Raw genomic sequence first — 27,981 nt, 5'->3', positions numbered from 1 at the left:
AAAATATAGCAATCGTGTAAAAAAAGTCACACCTGTAACTGCATAAGGCCCTGAGCAGCTCTAGGCTCTAGGGCTGAGGACAGACCAGCTGTCACAGCCATAAACAGGTGGTGTAAGACAATAGCTCCACTGAGCTGACCGGCTTTCCAAGCCCTCCAGCAGCCAAGTGTCCAGCCAGAGTGTGCCAGGGAGGAGCACAGACCACCACGCTGCTCCCAGTCCACAGTAGCACCCACAGCCCATGGAGCCTCGGCCTCTCCTCCTGTTCCTTGGCCTCTGCTCAGGTAAGCACCTAAGGTGGGGGAGGGTTCTTTAAGGTTGAAGAACTAGAGGCCCCGCCATGCTTCTTCAAAAGAAACGCAGAACCACAGGGCCTCACCAGCCAGAGGTTACTCTTTTCAGTTTCTTCCTGATGTTCTTTGATTGGGTTTTGAATAAAAATTTTCAGTTCATGTTATCCAGATCAAATAGGAACTGCCCGGTCAGAGACATCCGGGTCTCTATCAGTGCCTGGTGTCCTGCTCAGGCACAGGGCCTGCCTTATAGAACTTGAAACATGGTAGACCACTGTCGCAACCTGGGGATACCTTCAAATTTAAACAATGGGGACCTAGCGCAGCAACTTTTGATCACAAGTAATAGAGTTAACAAAGCCGTTAGTGGCTCTAAGAGAATTCTGATAATGAAGAGGATTGATTGACAGATACATGTGCTAGAAAGAGAAGCCTCCTAATAATTGTAACTAAACTCTCCATAGAGATGAACTGTTTTGTAATTTTTTAAACTTCTGAAGTGAAAAATGTCCATATGAAGGCATTCCTGCTATTCTTGGGGGGGAAAAAAAAAAGGATGTTACCAAATGTAGGTGTGGATTTGAATTGAAGCTATAAAAACTTACACAGCCCTTGACCTGACTCTGCTCTGGAATGTGTCACAACACAGCAGCTGAAATATTATCCTGAATCCCAAACTTCCGATACAGGGAAATAGGAGATGTTTGCTGATTGCTTCATGTAAAAGTTTACTGGTGATATCATCCCAACTGAGAAATAAGGTAACTTACATTCTGTGATTTCTTTAATATTGCTCTGATAAGCACAGGACTCTGGACAAGAGGTAAAAAGCTATATTATTAATTTTTTCAATAGCAGGGTTGAGGGAAATAGTTTAAACTCAGCTAAATTATATCCTGTGGGATTTGGACTTGATCCAATCTAAGCTGGCCTGGTGTGTGAGTGCATGTGTGTGTGCATGTTCAAATAACACACTCAATGAAAATTCCTAAGCGATATGCTTCTATAAAAATACTTAAGAGATCTCTTAGGATACCAAAAACCTCTAAAAATGTGTGTTTAGCTATGAAAAGAAGTTTATAATATGTATTTTGATCAAAACCTAAAGTTTGCTAGTATTGATTCTCAGGGGTGGTTCATAGAAATTTAGAGCTAGATCAGGCATTCAAACACCTCAATTTTTATTGTAAGGAAACAGACTGAAAGATAGGACTGACCTGCCCAAGGTCACTTAATTTATAAATTTTGGAATGTGATCAGTTGGAGACTTTGTTTGTTAGATGCATAGTCAGAAAGCAGCCTGAAATTACCAAGGTAGCAAGAGACACAGCATCAGAGATTAGAATTACCCACGGTGACTAGTAAGAGTCCAAAAGTCATTTTGCCCAACCCAGAGGCTCTTCCCTACATAGAAATACAAGTTGGACCAGTATGATACAAAAAGCACACTTGGAATTATGGCTCAATCAGTCCTCTCTGGGTAAAATGCTCATGCATATCAGAACACTTTTTCTTATGATAGCTGAACATATAATCATTGCTATTCTATTTACACAGCACCTTTCATTTCAACCTCTTCCACCTTTGTAATCCCAAGTAATTCATTGTCATCTCTCTCATGGCATCTAATTTTCCAACTCATTCACGGTTATTTATGTTAATGACATATGTCAAACTCTATGAAGACAGAAAGATAGGATTTGTGCCAGATTCACCTTTGAATATCTCCAAACTTCTATAGCAATGCTCATGTATCTCCAAACTCCTATAGCAATACAGCAATACTCAAAAAATCTTTGATGAATGAATGATGTTACACCATCTGACTAAAAATTACCAAGACAATCTTGCCAAAAGGGAGACTCTGACATGATCTGTTTATTTTTACACTGTCTTTTCATGAAAGTTATTTACTGTGATTCACTGAATCCATGAAGAACTGACCTAACTCTTCAAACCATATTGGAGTTGGGAGGGGATTCATAGAATTCTTCCTTTGAATGTTATAAATATTCGTCCCTTTAACCTGTGCCAATGAAACCAGTCCATGAAATGGTGTGTTATTGCTGTTAAACTGGAATAAACAATCATTTAAGAATAAGTAGCCCAGGACAATGCCAAAACGACAGCCAAGAGGCTCAGCGATCCACTCCAGGGCCCAGTCCCAGTGGTGGGTGGGGCCTGGGATGGACAAGGCATGGCAGACAGGAGGACTGCCATGTCCCAAGGGCTCAGTGAAGCAATTGCAAAAACTGTATCTTTGAACTACACACTCCCTTGGAGAGTTGCAGGTGGCATTTGGGGGGTGCCATGTGGAAGCTCTGTGGAGTTATGTACCTTGGTATCCTTGGAAGCTTTGGTTTGGTAGCCTGGGAATTTGGGGGTTCAGAAAATTTGGGATATTAGAAATGAAGAGGTAGGCTATGTCAACAAGGGTTCTCTACCTGGAGTCCATGAAGACAACAATAAAGGTATTTAAGCTACACTGAAAGCTTCAATAATCTGTATGGAAATGATACATTTATCTGTAGGGAGGAGGTAAACTGCCTCTGCTATAATCCCACCTCTAACTGGCAGGGGAACCAGGGATGGATTGTTCAGCTTGGAACCTCAGATTTTTTATCTGTAAAGTGGGGGTAAAAAGTAACCTGAAAGGATTATTATAAGGATTCAAGGCAATAATACAAAGACAGGGGCTTGAAGAAGGCTCTCTGGGATCATTAAAATACATATTTTACAGAGGGGTGAAAATGTATCAATTCATTGCATTACAATGATTATTTCAAGCAAATCTAAAGCCCTAGGTGAGAAATCATGGTTGAGAGCCTGGGCTCTGGGTTTATATTCTTGAATCTACCACTTATGAAATATGGGCAAGTCATTTAACCTCCCTGTGCCTCAGTTTCTTCATCTGTAGAGATAAGAGTAGCATCTAGTTGTGAGATTTGAGTTAGTATGTATTAAGTATATATATATGTATATGAATATCTGGCATATAACAAATTGTTGTGTTGGTTATTATTTTCATTGACTAATAAAAAGAGAAAATATATAATTATTTTTTATTTAATAATAACTTTTTACAAGCTCTTCCAAATGTAGAATCAAAGTAGAAAAATAGTAAAGATTACAGTGATGCACACCTGTAATCCCAGAGGCTCTGGAGACTGAGGCAAAAGTATAATAAGTTCAAAGCCAGCCTCAGCCACTTAGTGAGGCCCTAATAACTCAGAGACACCCTGTCTCAAAATAAAATATATATATAAAAAAAGGGGCCAGAGATGTGGCTTAGTGGTTAAGCGCCCCTGGGTTTCATCCCTGGTACCCAAAAATAAAAATAAAAAATAACCTATCTTAGAGGCTAAAAATTAATACTACTGGGCAAAAAGGGAAAGCATCTCACTCATTCAACATTTAAAATTTTCTTGGCCTACGGAGAAGTTCTGGTGGCCTCAGTAATAACCTGCGGAAAAGGAAGATCTGGTTACATGAACCAGAGTAAAAGGATCGTGTGTCTCCTTCCTCTAATCGTGTGTCTACTACCCTGAGCAGACAGTCCTTCGTTCCTGTGTGGCTTGAGTTACAAAGCTCTTTCACAAGACACTTGCTGGAATTTGGAACACATTTTCTCCCAGGAATAAATGTGCATGTGGTTGTGAAGTTCCAGCATAGCCACACCACACTCCGAGATTAAGAGTTGGTGCAGGAGCACGCACAGGTTCTGCTCAGAGTTCTGCCCTCTGGCTGCTCAACCTTGGACAAGTGGACCACCTTCTCTAGTGAGATGTCTGCCCGCCTCATCTGAGGCTGCTAAAGACCATAGAACTTGCTGGGCAGAGAAGGGCTGTCTTTGGTGATGCCGCTCTCTATCTCGAAGGAAATGTAGAAAAGATGGGGTCACTCATGTTTCCAACAAGAGCCCTCAACCCCAGTCAACAAAGCACAGGGTTTTCACTTTTTTAACAACTTAACTGGGATGTGTATCCCCCAGCAGTGATGGCTTAAAATTATGGTAAAACACACATTGTATGAATTTATCATTTTAGCATTTTAAGGTGTACAATTCAGCAGTATTCAGTACATTTACAATGTTAAATGATATTACTATTAACTAGTTCCAGAACATTTTCATCATCCCAAAAGGAAAATCTAAACCCATTAAGCAGTCACTCCTTAGACCTCAATGCTCACAAACTTCTGATCTCTCCATTTCTGTGGCTTTCCCTATTCTGGACATTTCTACAAATGAAAACGTACAACACGTGTCCCTTTACATTTGGCTTCTTCCACTCAGCATGATATTGTCAAAGTCCACCTGTGCTGTAGCATGGATCAGTACTTTATTCCTTTTGTGGCTGAGTAATGTTCCATTGTTCAGATCTACTTCAATTTGTTCATCCATTTATCTTTACACCCTGACTGCAGTACTCAGGGGTGCTATAGCACTGAGCTATACCCCAAGTCCCCAAGTCCTTTTTTTTTTTTTTTTTTGAGACAGGGTCTACTAAATTGTCCAGGCTGGCCTTAAACTTGTGATCCTTTTGTGTCAGCCTCCTGAGTAGCTGATATTACAGGTGTGTGCCACCTCACCCAGATCATCCATTTATCTATCGAAAGACACTTGAGCTGTTTCCACCTTTTGGATGTTGCTGTTATTCTTTTGGGTATGGTCTTAGGGGTAGAACTGCAGGATCATACGATAACTCAGATTTGCTGAGAACCTGTTACTTTACATTCCCACAGCCACATGGGAGGTTTCAGCGTCTCCACAGCCTCACCAGCACTCATTACTTTCCGTTTTGTTAACCACGTTCCTCCTGAGGAGTGCGATTGAGCACCTATTTTTGACTGTTCGTGGCATCGAACGATCTGAGGCCACCTTGTCCAAGATTTCACTATCCCATGTGAATGTCAGTTCTGAAACACTGACATTGGCTTTTTTTGTGGACCCTTCTTTTTGTGTATGCATATTCCTGGCAAATTTGATTCAGCCAGGGACTATATTAAGGAATGTCACCTGTCCAAAGTACAAGTGGTGTGATAATCCGCCATGCCAACAACTGCGCTTGGAAAGGAGCTTAAGGCAACAAAACCTGCACCCAGGAGCCCTTCCGAGCTCTGGTTTTGCCTTGATGTCCTTGTGTTAGTGAGTAAAGGGTGGGGGTGGTGTCTGACAGGGTATGTGTCATTTGCTTCTCAGCTGGTCTTGTCCTGGGCTCCGAACATGAGACCCGTCTGTTGGCAATGCTATTTAAAAACTATAGCAGCGTGGTCCGGCCAGTGGAGGACCACCACAAGGCTGTGGAGGTCACCGTGGGCCTGCAGCTGATACAGCTCATCAATGTGGTGAGACAGGGGCCCTGGGGGGGGGGGCGTGGCACCCACCCCTCACACCTGGGGGCACTCTCCCTTCTGGTTGCCTCTCCATTCCCTAAAGAGGAGACATTTTCTTTTTTCAGGATGAAGTAAATCAGATTGTGACAACCAATGTTCGTCTGAAGCAGGTAATTCAGCACGATAACTGCATTTATGTTATTTTTATTCACCTTGAAATTAAACCTGGGCCCAGAGGAAATCAATTTAGGTACATACACTAAAATGTTAAAAGTAAGGATTTTGGAATGATGGGGATATAGACCCTGTTGTGTTTTTGTTGTTGTTGTTTTGACTTGTTTTTTGTTTGTTTGTTTTGTTTTGTTTTTTAAACCCAGGGCTTTTTGTATGTTATGAATTTGCTAGGGCTACCATAACGAAGTACCACACTCTAGGTAGCTTAAACAACAGAAATTTATCATCTTACCATTTTGGAGTTCAAGGTCAAGATGCCAGCAGAATTGGTTCCTTCTGAGGGCTATGAGAGAAGTTCCAGAACTTTCTCCTTGGCTTGTAGATGAGATCATGTTCACATGGCTTTCTCCCTGGGTATACATCTGAGAGACATAGATGTTTTTAAATTTCCCCTTTTTATAAGGACACCAGTTATATTGAAGTAATGCTTACCTTAACAGCCTCATTTTCACTTAGTAATCTCAGTGAAGACCCTATTTCCAAATAAAGTCACATTCTGAAATACTGGGAGTTAGGACTTCAACACAGGAATTCTAAAGGGACACAATTCAGCCCATACCTTTGTGTTATCCCATTTTGCCACATTGAGCCAGATAATCCCAGTGACTCAGGAGGCTGAGACAGGCGGATTCCAAACTCAAGGCCAGCAACTGAGTGAAGACACTGTCTCAAAATAAAAAAATAAAAAGGACAAAGATGTGGCTCAGTAGTAGAGTAGTGCCCCTGGGTTCAATTACCAGTACCAAAACAACAAGCACAGTAAAAACAAACAAACAAACAAACAAAAAAAAAAACAAATTCACTACATTGGGCATATATATATATTTTTTTAGTGCAGGAAAATATATAATGCTTTTTAGAAATGATTTTGCCTGCTTGCCATAAATGTTTGCATTAGGGCCAATCTCCTTTCCTGAGGGTGGACAGTGTGGCCTGGTGGATCTGCCACCCTCAGCTGTGTGACCTGGGGTCCCTTTGCTTCCTTTTCTGTAAACTAAGGTCACTAATCGCTCTATAGGACTGTTGTGAGGACCAGGTCCAGTACTTAGTACCCATGCACACACTTTGCTGTTACTGTTGGCTAAAGTAAAAGCTGAATTCTGAATCAGACTTTCCTTATCCAAACATAATTTCTGTCCGTTTCAGAATTACTGAGACCATGAAGGCTCTTCACCCCCCAAACATTTTATAAAATGTTTTTGACTTTTTAATTGCTTCAATGTCTTCATTTCCAGCAATGGGTGGATTACAACCTAAAATGGAATCCAGATGACTATGGTGGTGTGAAAAAAATTCACATTCCCTCTGAAAAGATCTGGCGGCCGGACTTAGTTCTCTATAACAAGTAAGCAAAGCAGACAGGCGGGAGGGGGATTCCTGGGGCAGGCAGAGCCCCGTGTCCGCACGGAAGGGCTGACTGTGGCCTGCTTCTCACCACGTTAACATTAAATAACCCTTAAAAACCAGAGCCACGTTGACAGGCCAGGCAGTGCCATATGGTGTCTCATGTTACGAATAGAAACAATGATCAGAGCCAAATTGGATCAAGACTGTGGGTGGGGAGCATTTATTTAATCCCTGAGAGCTCCTGAGGGGTGTGTGGCAACCATCCAAAGCACCCAAACTTCTTATCCCCAAGTTCCTTGGAATCAAATGTCCTTCCTACCTAATCGGTCTGTACTCCCGAGGTTGATACTCATCACCTCCTGAACGTCATCCTGACACTGATGGTCCAGAATGCCTGCATTGCCCATCCACCAGGTCCCATGACAGACTGCCTGTTGTGAAATTATAATGTGATTCAAGACACGCCGGTTTAATGACACGTTCATTATCATATGCCCTTCATTTGTCAGGGAATGTTCATTTCAAAGAGCATCCTCCCCAGACAGGAGCATTTGTCGTTGGCCTAGAGGATTTACAGTCTGACATCACTCCATGTGGGTCTGGGGAGCAAGCTGTGCGTTCCAGCAGATGTATGGGGTGTGTGGGACAAGGGCCAGTGGATAAAAATGATGCACTTTACGGCAGCCTACCCAGCTTTGATTTTTCTACTACATGTTGTCCAGTTATACTTACGATCAAGTTTGAGCCAAATTGCCCAATCAGCGATATAAACTTTTTGGACAAATATGCTGACATAGCAGAATCTCGATGTTCAGTTTCTTTCAGGCAGAACCTGGGGGAAGCAGTTAAAGTTCTCTGGGCTTTCTGACATGCTTACTTAGGAACACCCTGGTGGAGAGAGAACCTCAGTTTACCTGCTTATTGGGAGAGACTAAGACAATCTTTTGACCCTCTGCTCTTTCAGGAGGGTCTAATGCCACACAGTTCTCTGGGTTAAGAATCGTACTTCAGTCCCAAGGAAAAGTCGGGGAAAGAAAAATCTCTTGTTTTACAACAGGAGGGATCAATACATGCCATTAAGTCCCTAAAATCCCATGGGAGCAAACCCCACCCCACTGATTTAACTCCTACTCTAATACTTCCTGGTGCCCAGTGTCCTAATCATGCAAGGCTTGATCACTGAGCTACACCTCCAGCCCTCAATACCTATTCTAATTGCCTCACTTTTTTGCAAAGTCCCTTGGACACAGTCTGTTTATGGAAGAATGTCCACTGAATAAGGCCTATAGAAGTGGCTTATTGCTACTTTTTAGTGCATACCATGTTTTTCTTTTTAATTTTATTTTTTTGCAGTACTTGAAATTAATCCCAGGGCTTTAAGCATGCTAGGCAAGTGCTCTACTACTGAACTACATCCCCAGCTCTTTTATTTTGAGACAGAGTCTTGCTATATCATCTTGGCTAGGCTTGAACTTCTAATCCTACTACCTCAGCCTCTCAAATAGCTGAAATTAAAGGTATGTGCTACTATGCCCAGCTCCCTGATTTAAAAATATATATAGGGCTGGGGATGTGGCTCAAGGGGTAACACGCTCGCCTGGCATGCGCAGGGCACTGGGTTCGATCCTCAGCACCACATAAAAATAAAATAAAAATGTTGTGTCCACCGAAAACTGAAAAATAAATATTAAAAAATTCTCTCTCTCTCAAAAAATAAATAAATTTTATATATATATATATATATATATATATATATATATATATATATATATATATCCACCATTGGAAAATCAGGAAATATCATATAAAATTTAGATTTTTAGCCTGTCTAGAAAAATTCTACAATAAAAAATGTGAAAAATTTGGGGCAGGGCAATGGCTCAATGACACAGCACTTGCCTAACATGCATGAGACCCCTCTGTTCCATCTCCAGCCCTGGGGCTAGGGGGAGGAAAAAAAAGGAAATATTTGACTCAAAAAATGTATGTTTTTCACCTTCTGACCAAGAAAAAAGCCAAATATCTGGCAACAATGGGCATCTACTCCCACGTGGCCATACGCAGCACTGTGTGGGGGCTCCTTCTTCATATCTTACCTGCCTGGCCCTTAATCTGAGTTCATGATCCCACCCCACTGGATAGATCACCTTGCCCTCCATGCTGGGGATTGAACCTGGGGCCTCCTGCATGCCAAGCAAGACTCCACCACTGAGACACACTCCCAGTCCTAAATGGTTCTTAATGTAACAGACCCCTTGCCACAGAAAGGAGTTACTGGAGAAACATTTTATTTTAAATTCCTTTGCTTTCCGAGCTAACTCTCAAAGTATATCCTGAGGATATAGGTGGATATGAACATTACAAATATCACTGAGGACAGAGAAAGAACATCTGAGATGCAGTGTACCCATGTTACCTGCTATTTCTTTAAACCCATAGATTCCCACTTCCTTCCCAGATAGTCTAACTCAGAGCTGACCTAAATGGTGCTTGGGAATCTGCATCTGTAATAAGCACCCCAGTGACTCTTATTATCAGACAAATTTGGGAAACACTGCCATAGATTTAAAAAGCAACACGACCAGAAAGCAAGCTTCTATAATTAGTACTAGAATAATTAGCAGCTGTCTCCTGTTAATATCTGCAGGCAGAATGGAAGGCTCATCTGTCACTTGGAACCTTTTTCTTCCCTTATCCCAATTGCAGTGCAGATGGCGACTTTGCTATTGTCAAGTTCACAAAAGTGCTCCTGGACTACACGGGCCACATCACATGGACACCTCCAGCCATCTTCAAAAGCTACTGTGAGATCATTGTCACTCACTTTCCCTTTGATGAGCAGAACTGCAGCATGAAGCTGGGCACCTGGACCTATGATGGCTCTGTGGTGTCCATCAACCCGGTAGGTAGGGACTCCGTGTGATGATGCTGGTTTCAGGAGAAGTGTGGTTCAGGTCTCTGACTCTGCCCCTAGATAACCACAGGCTCTCAGAACCAGTTACAACTTGGGAGGCTCTTGTCTGATGGTTCTCAGTTGGTTAGGAAGATTCTTGATGTGCTGCTTATAAGAACTATCTTGGAACTGAAAGAAACTCCTTATGCCCAGCACAGTCTCAAGAATTTTGATTAAATCTGTCTGGAATGGGCTAAGTAGCCAATGTTATAAATCTTGAATATGGAGCCCAAATGAAGAATCCCAGTAATCTAAACTCCTTATGTTATGGGAAAGGAGTCCAAGACCCCAAAGTGGAGGTGGCCCCAAGTCCCTCCTGGATATGTGGCCCACAGAACTGGGGATTATTACCTTATCATGGCTGATTACAAAACCCTGCCCTCCCCCACCCCCCAGATAACTTGGCTAGGGTTTCCAAATCTCATCTCATTTTTCAGGAAAGTGACCAGCCAGACCTGAGCAACTTCATGGAGAGCGGGGAATGGGTGATCAAGGAGGCCCGGGGCTGGAAGCACTGGGTATTCTATACCTGCTGCCCCAGCACCCCCTACCTGGACATCACCTACCACTTCGTCATGCAGCGCCTGCCTCTCTACTTCATCGTCAACGTCATCATCCCCTGCCTGCTCTTCTCCTTCTTAACCAGCCTGGTGTTCTACCTGCCTACAGACTCAGGTGGGTGCCGTTGTCATGACTGTTAAAGTGAATTGGTCACCAACATCTATTTGCCCAATACCATCTGTGTGCCCAGAAATTTGCGGGGTTAGGTGTGTGCTCACAGACCTCCTCATGTCACTTCCTCTACAAAGTTGCTTTCCTTAGATGGACTCTTCTGGGCATTGCTCCTTTACTGAGTTTGCCACTAGAATATCACTTTTGCATGTCTGTTTCCAGATGGCAATACCTTTACACATGAGACCGTACTTCCCAAGTGGCAATTCTTTCCCACATATCAGCCTGGACAACTTACTTACCTCCTACTGAGTAATCACATCTGTGATATAATTTCATCAAACACCAACAATCTACTGAACAGGGGACGGGTACCCATATGTCTGCCAGCAAGTCCCTACTCATAAACAATTGATGGCAGACAAGCAGGAGGAAAAGATGGTGCAGACGCCCCTCAAACTTATGACAGGTAGCAATTTTATCCAACTGATTTTTTTAAACTCACAAAAATTTAAATCTAACTGTTCAGAAAGGGGAAAATATTATTCACTCATTCAATAAAGACTTGTTGAGCAATGCCTACACAGCAGGGACACAATGGAGAATAAGGCAGGAAGATCCTCCCCCGGCTGAATGTATGTATGTTCTCATGATGGTACTCATTTTTTTTTTCATACTGGAGATTAAACCCATGGCCTTGCACATGCTAGGAAAGCATTCTACCTTTGAACTACATTTCAGCCATTTTTGGTTTTGATTTTTAGACAAGATTATGTTAGGTTGCACAGGCCAGCCTTGAACTTGCAATCCTCCTGCCTCCGCCTCCCGGGTAGATGGGATTATGGCATGTACTACTGTGCCCAGTGATTGTACTAGTTTTTAAACAAATGATTGAACCCAGGGGCACTTAACCACTGAGCCACATCCCAAGTGCCACTCCTCACCCCCCTCTTTTTAAAGTATTTTTTTTTAGTTATAGTTGGACATAATACCTTTATTTATTTATTTATTTTATGTGGTGCTGAAGATCGAACCCAGGGCCTCCCACATGCTAGGCGAACGCTCTACCACTGAGCCACAACCCAGCCCCTCCCCACCTCTTTTTTAAAAAAATATTTTATTTAAGTCTCAGTGAGTTGCTTAGGGCCTTGCTAAGTTGCTGAGGCTGGCTTTGAACTCATAATCCTCCTGCCTCAGCCTTTAAGTTGCTGGAAGCTTCCTCTTCTTCTTCTTCTTGTTTTTTTAAAATAGTTTTAAAGTAGATGGACACACAGTACTTTTATTTTATTTATTTATTTATTTTATGTGGTGCTGAGGATTTAACCCAGTGTTTCACATGTATGAGACAAGCGTTCTACCACTGAGCTATAACCCCAGCCCCAAATAAAGCTTCTTAAAGTAAATAAAGAAAACACTGTCAGGGAAATATGGAAATAATTAGTGTCTATAAATATTCAATTATTTATGCTTGAAAAGCCTTTAGGACAATGACTATATTATCCTTGGTAAACGTTAGCTATTATTTATTATTAGTCAAGAAATTGTAGCTTGATAAATATATTTACAATTGTGACTTCTTCTTCACTTTCAAAGGCCTTCCCACCCGGCAGGTAGAGTGGACAATCTCATGTTGCCTCCACTTTCACCCAGTGTTTATGGTTGTCCCTTAGTATCTACAGAGGATTGGTTCCAGGACCCCAGGATACAAAAATCTGTGAATGCCCAATTCCTTTATATAAAATGTTGCAGTATTTGCATTTAACTTATGTGGTCCTCCCATATGCTTTACTTTTTAAATAGTTTTTATTGGTGCATATCAGTTATACAGATAGCAGGTTTCATTGTGGCATAATCATATGTGCATATAACAAAATTGATCTATTTCATTCCCCCGTACCTCCCCCTGCCCACCTCTCCTCCTTCCCCTGTTCCTTTCTCTCTACCCTAGTGGTCTCCCTTCTGTTTTCATGAGATTCCCCCCGATCATCATGCTTTTTTTTTTTCCTTTCTTTTTTCTCTCTAGCCTCCATGTATGAAAGAAAACATACAGTACTTGGAACATGGTTTGTTTCACTTAACATATTGCTCTCCACTTCCATCCATTTTCCTGCAAATGACATAATTTCATTCTTTGTGGCTGAATAAAACTCCATTGTATATCTATACCACATTTTCTTTATCCACTCATCTCTTGACTGACAGCATAACTTGGCTATTGTGAATTGTGCTGCAAGAAACATGAGTATGCAGGTATCTCTATAGTATGCTGATATTAATTTCTTTGGTTATATACCAAGAAGAGCTTTAGCTGGCTCATATGGTGGTTCTATTTTTACTTTTTATTTTTGGAAGGACCTCCATATTGATTTCCATAGTGGCTGTCCCAATTTACATCCCCACCAACAGTGTGCAAGGGTTTCTTTTTCCCTAAATCCTCACCAGCATTTATTCTTACTTACATTTTTTGATGATTGCTATTCTGACAGGGGTGAGACTGAATTTCAGTACAGTTTTGATTTCCATTTATTTCCTTCACAGCTAAAGATGCTGAACATTTTTTCATGTAATTATTGGCCATTTGTATTTCTTCTTTTGAGAAGTGTCTATTCAGTTTATTTGCCCATTTATTGATAGGGTTATTTGGTGGGATTTTTTGTCGTTATTATTATTATTATTATTTTGGTTTTTAGTTTGTGTATTAATTCCCTGTCAGAAGAGTAATTGGCAAAGATTTTTCTCCTATTCTGTAAGCTGCCCCTTCACTCTCTTTACTGTTCTCTTTGCTGTGCAGAAGCTTCTAAAATTTGATGTCATCCCATTTGTCAAATCTCGTATTATTTTCTGAGCAATAGGAGTCCTAATCAGGAAGTCATTGCCTGTGCCTCTTATCTGAAGTGTTTTCTTCTAGCAGTTTCAGGTCTTATACTGAAGACTGATACAGTTTTAATTGATTTTTTAAATTTGTAGTTGTTGATGGACCTCTACTTAATTAATTTATACATATGTGGTGCTGAGAATCTAACCTAGTGCCTCACACATACTAGACAAGTACTCTACCACTGAGCCACAACACCAGCCCCAGTTTTAATTGATTTTTGTACAGGGTAAGAGACTGGGATCTAGTTCCAATCTTCTACAGATGGCTATCCAGTTTTCCTAGCAACATTTATTGAAGGTTCTCTTTAATGTATGCTTTTTGGCACCTTTTTCAGGGATCACATGGCCATAGCTGGGTTTGTCTTTGTGTTCTCTATTCTCTTCTGTAGGTTTACATGCCTATTTTTTTTTCTTTTTTTGCCAGTACCATGCTTTTTTTTGCTACTATGGCTCTGTAGTGTATTTTGAAATCAGATATTGGTCTTTTTTTGCTAGGGATTGCAGTGGCTATTCATGTGGTTCTGTTTTATACAGTTTAACACATTCTGCTGCAGAAGGAAAGCCTGCCACCCTGAGTCTGCTTGCCAACCCATAATCCCTCTCAGCTCCCTAGGTTCCACCAAGAAACAAAATCCTGGGGCATGAGATGAAGTAGACATTTACTTCTTGGCACCTTCTCATAGAAAATCTTGCCACTTGTCATCATGGGTACAGTGAAGGTCATGCAGGAAATTATGCAAGAAAAAAAAATTCTACAATGATGTTTCATGAACATGGGTCACATTCCCTCACCTTTGGATTTCAGAGGTAAATAAGTTTGCAAGGGCTGCCGTGACAGAGTACCACAGATTGGGTGATTCAAACAACAGACATCCATTTCTCACCATTCTGGAAGCTAAAAGTTGAGATCAAGGTGTTGGCAGGATTGGTTTCTTCTGAGGCCTCTCTCCCTGCTCTGCAAGTGACTGCCTTGTCCCATGCCCTCACATGGTTTGTGTCCGCATTCTCCCTTGGAAGGACACCAGTCATATTGGATTAGGGACCCCATATAACTTCATTTAAACTTAATTACCTTTTAAAGGTCTTATCTATCAAATACAGTCAGATTTTGAGATCCTGAGGTTTAGAATTTCAATATATTGGGAGGGGCCAATTCTGTCCATCATGGTGGATTGTTGGGTTTCTTCTTTTTGTCTTCCTAGGAGAGAAAATGACGCTGAGCATCTCTGTCTTACTGTCCTTGACTGTGTTCCTTCTGGTCATTGTGGAGCTGATCCCTTCCACCTCCAGTGCCGTGCCCTTGATTGGAAAATACATGTTGTTCACCATGGTGTTCGTCATCGCGTCCATCATTATCACCGTCATTGTCATCAACACACACCACCGCTCTCCCAGCACCCACGTGATGCCCGAGTGGGTGCGGAAGGTGAGTGCAGGCGGCACCTAGGAAGGACACTTCCAGGTCCCCCCTTAGACAAGAGCCGGTGTTGTTCTAGCCAATACTTGCGCACGTTTAGAAACCTATGTCCTTTCTGGACTTCAGGGGACTTGGGTGAAGAACTTTCCTTGTCTTCTTTCTAGGGACAACTCATGAGAGAGAAAGGAAAAAAAATACCAGAATTTATAAAGCACATTCTAAATTCAAGTTTCAAGGATCTCGGGCTGGGGATGTGGCTCAAGCGGTAGCGCGCTCGCCTAGTATGTGTGCGGCCGGGCCGGGTTCGATCCTCAGCACCACATACAAACGAAGATGTTGTGTCCGCCGAGAACTAAGAAAAAGAAATATTAAAATTCTCTCTCTGTCCCTCTCACTCTCTCTTTAAAAAAAAAAAAAAAAAAATTTAAAAAAAAAAAAAAAAAAAAAGTTTCAAGGATCTCTTTGAATAGAGATGAATAAATCTCCATCTTTTTTATGCTGTGACATTCTTAAGATTTCCATTTGTGTGTCTTTCAATTTGGGAACAGACTTACTTATTTTTGCTAGTAAAATCATCAGCTGAGAATAGAATGAGATTTAGAGATGAAAGAGGGGTGTTAGGGTTTAGATATGATGTGTCCCCCAAAAGTTTATGTGTTAGACGATGCAAGAATTTTTAGAAGTTAAGTGATTGGGTTATGAGAGCTTTAACCTAACCCGTGGATGAATCCACTCACAGGGATTAAATGCATAGTAACTATAGGCAGGTCGGGTGTGGCTGGAGGAGGTAAGTCACAGGGGTTGTGCCTTTGGGTTCTGTATTTTTTCCCTGATGAGCAGAGCTCTCTATCTCTCTCACACACACACTCACTCTCTCTCTCTCTCTCTCTCTCTCCTTCCATGTCCTGAGCTGCTTTCCTCCCCCTATGATGCTCTGCCTCCCTTTGGGCCCAGAGCAATGAAGTAGGCCATCTGTGGACTGAGGCCTTTGAAACCTGAGTGTCAGATAAACTTTCTCAAATTGTTCTTGTCAGGTTTGTGGTCACAGTGGCAAAAACTGCTGACTAAAACAGAGGGCTTGAGGAAATAACACAAAAGTGAGGAATTTTGTCTCAAATGTTTACATTGCTGAATTTAAAAATGTGCTGACATTTCAAATCCCATCCCCTTTGGTGCTGGGATTAAGCCCAGAGCCTCACACATGCAAGGAAAGCATTCCACTACGGATCTACACCTACAGCCCAAATATGTGCTCTTTTGGATAAAACTTCAGAGACACTAAAGCCTAGAATCTTTATGTCATAAATTGCCAGAGAAACTAATGGTTACCATGTACTCTTTGGAGGCAATTAGCAGTCCTCCTTGACTCCTGGCAATACCCATGTTGCAGTTTCTTTATAAAGAAAGAGAAGAAAACAGTCTACCTACTTTGGGGGACAGAAATTTATACATGAGGCAAAGAGCCCTTTCTTTAACTAAATGATCCTGGAAACACATTGCTAGGACCTTTCTGTTGTCTACAGGGGGTTCTGAAGCAAAAGTCTCCCTGGTGTCTGATGTCCTAAAAGGTTGCCGGCTGCTCACAGGCTCCCTCTGGTGGCAAACTTTTCATATTACAGAGTCATCGCAACCACTGTAATTTGACACAGTGGTTATGAAGGAGTGGATATGAAGGAGTCTTTGGGAACATCTAGTATGGTTCTTTTTGTTTTAAAGACAAGGAGCCTGTCAAGGTTGAGGCTGAGATACGTTGAATGACTTGTCCAAGATTACGTTGATAATTCAGAGTTTGATGTTTGCCTGTGTTGACAATAATTCTCATACATGGATTGCTTTTTTATTAGGTTTTTATCGACACTATCCCAAATATTATGTTTTTCTCCACAATGAAAAGACCATCCAGAGATAAACAAGACAAAAAGATTTTTACAGAAGATATTGATATTTCTGACATTTCTGGGAAACCAGGGCCTCCACCCATGGGCTTCCACTCTCCCCTGATCAAACATCCCGAGGTGAAAAGTGCCATTGAGGGCGTCAAGTACATCGCAGAGACCATGAAGTCAGACCAGGAGTCCAATAACGTAAGCTCTGCAGTTTGAAATCTTCCCCTCTGAGTTTAAATGATCAAATACATGACTGCAGACAAATGGGTTTGGTTTGACAGTTAAGCTAGCATTCAAGATGCAGCCACCAACCTAACATGTTCTTTCGGGACCACCTCTAGGTCACTTTAGTAACTCATCATGTTGTGAATTATTATTCAAAAGTTAAAGATCATGCCAGCCAAGGGATGTGGAGGGCTTTGAGACCTACAAATTAAAGGACCCATCGATAATATGTAGCATAAACTCTGTAAGTCTCTAATAATCACCTTAGTGGAATTCTAACACTCTCCCCTCACCCAGGCGTCTGAAGAGTGGAAGTATGTTGCAATGGTGATGGACCACATTCTCCTGGGAGTCTTCATGCTTGTCTGTCTCATCGGCACTCTGGCTGTGTTTGCAGGTCGGCTCATTGAATTAAACCAGCAAGGATGAGAAGTTGCATTGAGCCTAGCTCTGCCCCAGGACCCACCAGAGCAGAATAAAACGAGAAAAGGAGGATTTGTATACTTAGACATATTCTCTCTTATCAAACATGAAGTTTTCTGCACTTATGATTAATAGTAACGATGTCCATTTTTATGAGGTCATGGTCTCTGGGTGATTCCCCTTAGCTTCTCCCTGCACTTCTGCGGTGTCTCCCTGGAAAGTGAATCCTTCTCAGTAAATGAAACTGGACCCTTTATAGAAGTGTTCATTTCCAAATGGCATCTGGAAGAGTTTTGCCAGATAGCCAAGATTTTCTGTTGTGTTATTGCTAATTGCTTTCTTGGTTGCTCTTCTTTTTTTCCTCCTCCTCTTCTTTTTCTTTTCTTTTTTTGGAATAGAGTCCTTTGCTTAAGAATCAGTTTTGTATCTACCAAGAAATCCCCATGTACCCGCTCCCCAAAAGATTAACCATTTGATTTGCAGAGCGGAAACAATAGAAAGAAAATAAAGCAATTTCTAGAATGACCATGGAAATGCAAACAGCCTCAAAAATCCATGTTTTAAAAATAGATTTCTAAGAACTGGGGTGTGGGGGTTTCCTCAGGTGTTTTTTTTTCTTTTTTTGTGTGGGGGTACTAGGGAGTGATCTGAGGCCTTATGCATGCTATACATACCTTCTACCACTGAGCTACACCTGAGCCCTAGGTGTCCCAATTTAACAGGGAACCTGGTTTTGATTCTCAAGTTTGAAGGTAAACAGGTGGCAACATTATTGAGCATGAGTTGGAGGTACTATGGGAATCATCTCACCTATGTGGTTTTATTTCATCATAACAATTTTCATACCATCCCTGTAATGGCCTTATTTACAAAGGAGAAAACTGATTTCAAGAAGGTTAAGTTTGACTGTTAGTAGAAGAACTGAGATTTGAACCCAAACCTTGAGATTCCAAAGCAACTCAGCTGGTTCAGGCATCTGCTCGCTTGCTCTCCCCCTCACCCTTGCCTTGATCAAGACCATTCTGTGACTCTGTTCAGTGTTCTTGAGCACTTCGGCCTTAGTGTCAACTATCTTTCCACCTTCCCAATTACATTGCCTGCATTTTTTTTCTCAGTCTTTACATCAATCATTGGGGTTCAATTCCTACAAATGAAACCAGAAATGTGTGCTCACATGATCACCATTTCTAAAGTTCTGAAGAAGAGAGGAAATGATTTTTCTTTCTTTTTTTAATATTTATTTTTTAGTTTTGAGGTGGACACAATATCTTTATTTTACATTTATGTGGTGCTGATGTTCGAACCGAGGGTCTCATGCATGCTAGGCAAGCACTCTACCACTGAGCCACAATCCCAGCCCCAATGATTTTTCTCTCTGAAGTAAACTTCCAGTCTCAATATAGTTTACCCTAGAATGAGAAACCATGTGACTCTGGGCTCAGAAAAGGCCTTCAGAACATCAAACACACCAGACCCATGTCAGCTCCAGAGACAATGTTGACTGGTACAGACAGGGTGCCTGAGCTCAGGTGGCTTCTGTCCTCCAACAGACTCCCAATCGCACACTTTTAGAAGGGTGGGGTGTCCTCATTGAAGGATAAAACTATTTCCCTATTTTAAAGGTAAAATAGTTTGGCAGTTCCTCAAAAAGTTACACACAGAGTTACCATATGATCCAGCAATTCCATTCTTAGTATACACCCAAAGGAATTGAAAGTGGACACTTGAACAGACACCCGTAAGCCCATGTTCAAAGAAGCAAATAGCCAAAAGAAAGAACAACCCTGTGTCCACTGAGGGTAAATGGCCAACAAAATGTAGCGTGTATACAATGGAGTAGTATTAAGCCTTCAAAAGCAATAAAATTCTGATCTATGCTATAATGTAGAGAAACCTCAGAAACATTATAAGTGAAATAGTGAAATAAGCCTGAGGAAAGGACAAATATTCTGATTCCACTTATATGAGGTACCTATAAATTTAAAGAAGCAGAAACAAAATAGAGGTTATCAAAAACTGGGATAGGGGAATTGGGGAGTAGGGGGGATACTATTTAATGTAATCAGATTTTTTTTTGGGGGGGAAGATAAAAATGTTCTGGAGATGGAGAGTGGTGGAGGCACTAAATTGTGCATATATTTAACACCACTGAGCTACATACTTAAAAATGATTAAAGTGATAAATTTTATGTTCTACATATTTTACCACAATTTTTAAGAAAAGAGCAAACTAAAGGCTTGAGTCCCTGATCACCAACTTTAGAGAAAAGACTAAAAAAAAAAAAAAAAAAAACACCTCATTCCCTACACTCACTTTATAGTCAAGTAAACCAGGACCCAGAGAAGTGGCCTCCCTTGGGTCACAGAGCTGAGTAGTGACAAACCAGGTCTGTGAACTCCTGCTCTCATCCTGTTCCTGTTACATCAAATAATCCCCCCCCCCCACCCGCCACCCTGGTCCTGGGAGCCAGCAGGCTTAGTCCTGAGTCGACAGAGCAATGCTACAGTGTGTCCTGCATCGGCCCAGACATCAGTGCCAGCAAGCTGCTGCCAAGCCCAAGACTTTAATGCTCCACATCTTGTCCCTTAGGGAAGGCCCAGTTTCCAGAAGGCCACCAATGTAAAGGGGTGGGGGTGCTGGGATTCATCTCCCTAGTGATGATGTAGGACAGAAGATGAGCGGCACCTGAGGAATTTTCAGGAAGCAAGTTTATTTAGCTGCAGCAGCCCAGAGTATCTATGGCCTAAAAATCTCTGGACACTGAGTCTGGAAAGTCTTTATACTCAGTGGGGTGGCTACATATCAGTGGGGGGGTACAAAAGAGTTACTATTTATCCATATTTTTAGGCTAGACAGAGGTTTACAAGTTCTGGTTTTTTTTTTCTTCTGCAAACCTGGCATTTGCAAAAAGAGGAAGCTATAAACCACAATGCCCTCTGCAGAAGTTTTTGTTGCTATCCTGTGTAAAAATCTTTCTGACCAGAAGAGAAGCTCAGTTATGTGGGGAGGTCCCTGGAGAAGCTTGTATGTTACAAATATGGTAGGGGGGGTCTCTTTGGTGGGGGCACCTGGTCTGCTTCACTGAGAGGTGTTTGTTGAGGACCAGCCCTGGTTGGCCCTGTGTGGCTCTGCTGGGGAGTTCGTCTGGATGGCACGATGGCTTCTTAGGAAATAAGGAGCTCGGAGAGGAAGCAGAACAGGAGGCAGGGACATTGTGGTGCACAAAGTCCTGTGAATATGAAGGTGCACAGACTGCAAGTGGATCAGGAAGTTTTCAGAACTCAGATGCCCCAGTCTTCTTTTGGACTGCTGGTCTCAGTGAGGATCAGGGTCTTTGGGAAAGTGAGGGAAACTGTAGGAGTCTCCTGGGCTTTGGTAATGCAGGTGCCTTAAAGCAAGAGAAATTTATTCTCTCACATTTCCGTGGCCACTATGGCCTGGACTATGCCCCTCCCCCAATCTCACATTGTGGAGTCTTTGGAGATGAGGCCTTTGGGACATACTGAGCTTTAGACGAGGTCACATGGGTGAGGCCTCATGATGGGATTAGTGCCCTGACAAGGAGAGACACCACAGGGCTTATACACTCTTTTCTCTGTTTCTCTTTCTCTTATGTGAGGACATAGCAAGAAGGTGGTCATCTTCAAGTCAGGAAGAGAGCCCTCATCAGAAGACACCCATGCTGGCACCTTGCTCTCAGAATCCCAAACTCTAGACTCAAAGAATAAAATTATCTGACTCAGATAAAGCCAGAAGTCCAAAATTGAGGTGTAGACAGGTCTGGAGCCTCAGAGGAAGAATCTGTTCTGTGCTTTGCTCCTGGTTTCCAGTGACTACCAGCAACCCTTGGTGATCTTGGGATTGTGGCAGCATACTCCGACCTTGGCCTCCATCTTCATGACCTTCATCCCTGTGTCTCTGTCTTCCCCTTTCCTATATTTTAAGAAGAAACTTGTCATTGGAATTAGGGTCGACCATAAATCTGGGATGATCTCATCCCAAGATCTTAATATCTGCAAAGAACTCTAGTTCCAAATCATATCATTCACAAGTTCTAGGGCTTAGGATTGGACAGACGTTTTGGAGCCACTATTCAACCCATGACAAGCACTAACCAGGAAGTAGCATGGGACAAAGGCTGAAGGCACAGAAAACCTTTCCAAGAAGCCCCAGAGGGAGCCAGGAGTGGACAGGGCATGTTGGATTGGTCTCCTAACTTCACTGTGTCCTCAATCCAACCTGGAGAACTGAAAAGCAGCTGAGCCAACCCCTGGCTTTCTCCTTACTCTGTATCAGGTTGCCACACTTCAAATGCCCAAGGAGGAGTCTGGGCCTGTAACCTCTAGATCCACCCCAAGCTTCATCCCTGGGCTTTTCAACTGCACAAGAAGTGCAGAGTGGAGCCCCATACAGACAAATACACCCCACACCCCTAGTCAGAGCAATGATGGACCCTGATCATCAGCCTGTGGAGTTGGGAAGGGAGGGAGTAAAAAGAAAGAACTAGGAATGGTACTTGACTTCTTTCAACTCAAAAGTTCAGGATCCTTCCACACTCTTCTGCTCTTGCTGGTGAGATGTGGAGAGGTTGGAACCCCTGGGTATTGCTGGTGGGAATGTACAATGGTCCAGCTGCTATGCAAAACACTTTGGCAGTTTCCCAAGAAGTTACAAACAGCGATGAGCATGTGATCCAGCAATTCCACTTCTAGGCATATATATACCCAGAGGAATTGAAAGCAGGGGCTTGGACAGATATTTGTATGACAATGTTCACAGAAGTATTATTAATAACCAAGAGAAGGAAACAACCCAAGTGTCCATTAGCACATAGGTGGATGAAGGAAATACACACACACACACACACACACACACACACACACACACAATGGGATATTAATCAGTCTTAAAAAGGAATGAAATTTTGACACATGCTCCAACATAGATAAGCCTTAAAAACATTATGCTAAGGGAAATATGCCAGATGTGAAGGGACAAATATGGCACGATTCCACTGACATGAGTCAAATTCATGAAAACAGCAAGGAGATTAGAGGTTACCAGGGGCAGGAGGGAGGCAGGTATTGGTAATAGGTACAGAGTTTCAGTTTCAGATAATGAAAAAATTCTGGAGATGGATAGTGGTAATGATTGCTTGATGCTGTGGATGTATGTGCTGCACCTGAACTTCAGTGTAATAGTTTTTCAGCCTGTTTCTTTTCTCCTCCTGTAGCCCTTCCCTATATCCCACTTATCAGTTTGCAGTATTTTCTTGTGATCTGATTTCAGGTCCTAGCTTAGAATCTTCCTGAATCACAATATATCATATTATGTTAACATTCTCTGTCTGTAAACAAGTCAAAATAACACCTGGTATTTTGCCAGGGGAATGTTAGAGTTCGTAAACAAGTCTGGATGGTGCCTGGCAAAATGCCAGAGGGAGTGGTTTGAAAAGTAACAAAAGACAGCCATTAAGTGTGGAGATTCCTTATTGGTTGACTGATGTATCTAGTTTATGTTAATTAGATAAGCTGTGTGGACTGTATAAATAGCTCTGTTGTCTTACAATAAACGGCTCCTACTCCTGCTGTATCAACTACACGAGTTATTTGTGTGTCATCCCCCCCCCCCGCCCCCGTTTATTTTGCTGCAGCCGGACTGCGGCACCCTGATACTAATCAGGTAGGTGCTAAAAATCATTTGTTAACTAATAAGTAAATGGATAACTAAGTCACCATGTTATCTTCAGGGTCCTCTCATTCTCTCATGAACAGTCTACCTTTACAATAAATGCCTGTGGTTTCAGCTGTTTTGATTGAATTCTGACATCAACTTAAAAGTCACTGATGTCCCTGTTTCTTACTGTGATCACTTTTCTACCTGAGAATATGTCCCATTCTAGTTCTGTGAGCACTTCTTAAACATCCCCAACCACATCACTGTGTCCACCCTATGGAGGGAAAACCTCACCCACGGGCAAGGGCCATCCCCAAAGGCCTTTGCCTGAAGAAAACCTTCTTGGCTACCTGCCGCAGTCTGGCTGGGCACAAAATCACGAGCCACTCAAGCAGGAACAAACTTTATTTTTGAAACTGCCGCCAATGCCCAGTACGCCCGGGAAGATTGCCGATCCACACACCCACCCTTCTCCCGGAACCCCAGAGCAAGTTCCTCCCCCGGAATTCCCTCCTACTGCACTTCCCCAACCAAAGGGAACTCTCCAGGAGTCCCGTAGCAGGCGGAGGTGAACAGCAGGAGTCCAATATCCATATGAATGCAAATCTTAACATAATCATATCATCTCAATGGCTAGCTGGCGTCACCTTTCAACCAAAAATGCCATGCATCATATTACTTGGCTGTGGCTCTTAGCAGCTACCAGCTGCCCTGAGCCTAAGGTCCTCTGGACCTTTCTGACCACATGCACTGCACCCAGGGGTCTCCTGACACATGCGCTTGGGAAATTGCTTTGTGTACTTGAATCCTCTGTCCTCCACAACACTGTCCCTACCTGAAAAGGGCAGTTTGGTGGAAATAGTGCTTGTTCCTGCTCCTCATATTTCCACTTCCTGTGGGACCTTGGGTTAGCTACTTAGCGCTTCTGAACCTGGGAATAAAAAAAGTGGATAGTGACTTCCTCCTCCTTGAGCAGAGAAAGGTGGCTGACACCTTCCCCTGCAGGCACTCCCTAAATAATAACCTCCAGGGCAAGGATTAATTCCTAAATTTCTTTTATATCCCCCACCAAATTCAGGAGGGGGTTAAGTACTTACTGTGTGTCCACAAATATTTGCTGAATTGAAATTTTTTCTAGTACATTTTTTACTGAGATATAATTCACACGCCATAAAATTCACCATTTAAAAGTGTACTTTCCAGTGGTTTTGAGTATACTCACAGGCTGTGCAATCATCACCACTATATGATTCCAGAATATTTCATTCACCCCATCTCCTCACACTTTTTATAGCTTTATTTGGCTTTTAATGATTCAAAGTATAATTTGACTACATCTCACTAAAATACAATGATTCTGCTATAAAGGCACTAACAACACTTACTCTGTCAGGCATTGTTCTCCTTCCTCTCTCTCTCTCCAAAATGTCCTTTCATGGGTCTGGCTTTACCTGTTAGAAATCCTATGTGGTAGCCAGGAGCACTATTATGCACCTATAGTCCCAGCTATTTGGGAGGCTGAGGCAGGAGGATCTCTTGAGCCCAGAATTTGAGGCCATCCTGGACAATATGGTCTTAAAAAAATAAAATAAAATAAAATAAAATAAACTTTCTGTGGATAAGTATTGTGGTCGTCATCATCCCCATGTTATGATGAGGAAACCGAGTCATCTATAAAACAAGTATCTTGCCAGGACCATACAGCTAAAAGCAGCAGAGCTGGGATCTGACCCTGAGACATCTAGGTTCCTCATCATTCTCTGCTCCCTCTTAACCAGAATATCAAAGCTTAACCTGAACTGGGGGTGTAGCTTGTTGGTAGAGAGCCTGATGTGTGACTGGATTCAATCCTCAGAACCACAAAAACCAACCAAAAAAAAAAAAGGTTCTGTATGGGGCTGGCTTGTGGCTCAGCAATAGAGTTCTTGCTTCACACATGTGAGGCACTGGGTTTGATTCTCAGCACCATATAAAAATAAATAAATAAATAAATAAATAAATAAAATAAAGGTACTATGTCTATCTACAACTAAAAAAATATATATTTTAAAAAAAAGTTCTGTAGAGCATCCTTTAGTAAAGCAAGAAATTCTTTGAAATGACGTATGTACTTGCTAATCACGCTCCAGGTTTGAGTTACTGTGTATTTTGGATGATCTTGATTCAAACTCCAAATCTGAGCTATTTCATTACCCAAATTTTGAAGCTCTTTGCAAGGGAAATTGCACATCCTAGGTTCAAAACCTGAATTCTGCCAACACACCAACATCTCATGGAGACTTTAACCCGCATGAAAAGCTGGGCACTTAGTAATGGCTGTTATCTCAGCCTTGCTGCCCTCATTTGAGGCCCTGTGGTATTTTGATAAACATAGCTTCCATCACTGGGAAAACCTGGGTTTGGTTAAGAATCGGAAGCAGCTGCTGGGTGCAGTGACACACACCTGTAATCCCACTAGCTCCGGAGGCTGAGGCAGAAGGATCTCGAGTTCAAAGCCAGCCTCAGCAACAGTGAGGCACTAAGCAACTCAGTGAGACCCTGTCTCTAAGTAAAATACAAAATAGGGCTGGGGATGTGGCTCAGAGATTGAGTGCCCTTGAGTTCAATCCCCAGTACCAAAAAATAAAAATGTCATTTTTTTTCTCTGAGTCACGAATTTGGGAGAAATTTATTTTAGAAAAGAAAGGATAAAAATTGTATTGAATTACAATATAATTTTTTGGTGGACTATTTTTTTGAACAATGATTAAATGACACTATACCATAGTTTGAGAAGAACCCACAAACCTAGAGAACTACTGTTTTAAATAAAATAGGCAGCAGCTCCCTCTTGTGTTAAACAATACATACTACAGCCAGTGAATTTAAATTCAGGAAAGCATCCCTTAATGCACATCAAACTTGTTTAAACTGAAAGCTTTTCTCAAATAGCCTTAAGTCTAAGCAAAGCATAGTGCTTAGTAACTCTTATTGTAGCCAGAACATCCATTTCCACTAATCTTTATTTAATGAATCTTTCCAACATTGATTGAGCACTTACTGGGTGCCAGGAATCAAGTATACTAGGGTGATTACACAGTTGCTGCTCCTAGATTGCTCATGGGATCTGACTCATTTGATATTGCTTTTTTTCATAATGCTGGTCTCCTATCAACGGTGACCTCTGCCTCCCCATCCTGAGTCAGGCCATCTCATGCCTCTTCACTCTGTCTTCTTAGAACCACAGCCAGTAGTTTTCTTTGAACCCCTTTGAAGGCAGCAGTCATGTCTGATTCCCTTCATTTTCCCATAGTCTCAGAGTGTTCATTGGTCCACTTAGCATTCACATGCATATTCGTTCAGTTTAATTGAATTCAGTCAAATGAAAAAGCAACAGAGCTCCACAGCTAATTAAAAAACAGGTTCTAATGGAGAATAGTATTTCAGCTGCTTGTCAAAAACAGAGTATGTAGCTATTTTTTTTTTGCTGCTGCCAAAATGCATGTTGAATTTTTCTCATCAATTTCTATGGGATAATAAGGCTACCAATGGAAGGTAAGATTTATGCTAGAATCCATGGTATCAGAGAAATCCCACCTGTCATGAAAGGTGTTTGCCACGGGTGCCTGGTCACGCATCTGAATGGGAATGCCTGCTTTAGTCCGGCAATTCATCTGCCCATGTATACATGGGATGGCCAAGATTCTAGTCAGTTATTCCCTGACGTCAGTGTTTTATGAAAAATATCTCCAATAATTTTTTCAGGGACCAACATCAAGTTGCCAATATCTTATTCTAAGTATGAAACAAAAAATAGTAGAAAGTAAATCAAGAATGGTTTTTTTTCCAACTGAATACAATCCAATCTAGTTCACCAATCACCAGTGGTCCACTAACTGGTCTAGATCACTAACAGAATCTCAGATTTTCCCAATTCAGACCTTTAGTTTTACAAACAAGAGATTGGGCCTGAAATTCATGAACCAGGGAAAGCTACTTATCTCTGCAGATAAGAGTCTGAATCACTCTGACACCCAGCAGGGGAAGAGCTGACCTAGAATCCAGGGCTTCAGCAAATGCACTTGGCCATCTTTCCTGCCTCTACTTTCCCTTGGGCCCTCATCAAGTTTGGGTACGTACAGGGTCTCCTTGTAAGCCTGAACACATAAAATACACTTTCTCCCCTTAGAAGGAAAGAATAGTAGCTGGCCTTACCTATCTCTCTGAAGGAAAGCTTTATTTTTACAGGAAAATTCTGTATTGGTTCTGGCTCAGCAAAACTGACAAGATTTTCAAATTGCAGACGTCAGTTAGGGGAATGAGCACACATTAGGAAACAGAGGTGCTTAGAGATTGATGGGGAGATGTTGGAGCCTCCTGGAGTCATCAATGAGCTCCAAATTCTTTTTATGACCTAGACCAGAGAAATTCCACTCGGGATAATTTGGTTGCTACAACCTGGTGGAGTGGGGTGCTATTAACATCTAGTGGGTAGAGACCAGAGATGCTGTGAAGTGTCCTACAATGCACAGGACAGATCCACAACAAAGAACTGACTGTCCAAAGCATTGGGAATGCTTCAGAACAGGTCATCTCTTTGTGGCCTTGTAGGATGTGAGAATGATCAAGAAATTAGATCTCTTGGGGCTGCGGTTATGGCTCAG

General features: G+C 42.0%; 1 protein-coding gene across 2 annotated transcripts; it reads left to right on the top strand.

Annotated features, from left to right (window-relative positions):
- Nucleotides 1-60: 60 nt before the first annotated feature.
- On the top strand, nt 61-18,201 carry Chrna1 (cholinergic receptor nicotinic alpha 1 subunit). Of its 2 annotated transcripts, XM_026405653.2 has the most exons (10): nt 61-284; nt 943-1,054; nt 5,494-5,639; nt 5,753-5,797; nt 7,097-7,206; nt 9,915-10,110; nt 10,599-10,836; nt 14,913-15,136; nt 16,972-17,211; nt 17,536-18,201. In XM_026405653.2, exons 3-10 carry the CDS (start codon nt 5,538-5,540, stop codon nt 17,665-17,667), a joined length of 1,287 nt encoding a protein of 428 aa, XP_026261438.1. In that variant the 5' UTR covers nt 61-284; nt 943-1,054; nt 5,494-5,537; the 3' UTR covers nt 17,668-18,201. The 2 variants fall into 2 exon arrangements, with proteins under 2 accessions (XP_026261438.1, XP_026261437.1); XM_026405652.2 differs by lacking the exon at nt 943-1,054.
- Nucleotides 18,202-27,981: the final 9,780 nt, after the last annotated feature.

This window comes from Urocitellus parryii, chromosome 1, assembly GCF_045843805.1.
Source record: "Urocitellus parryii isolate mUroPar1 chromosome 1, mUroPar1.hap1, whole genome shotgun sequence".
NCBI classification, from domain to species: Eukaryota; Metazoa; Chordata; class Mammalia; order Rodentia; family Sciuridae; genus Urocitellus; species Urocitellus parryii.
This window is presented reverse-complemented; position numbering and strand designations above follow the sequence as displayed.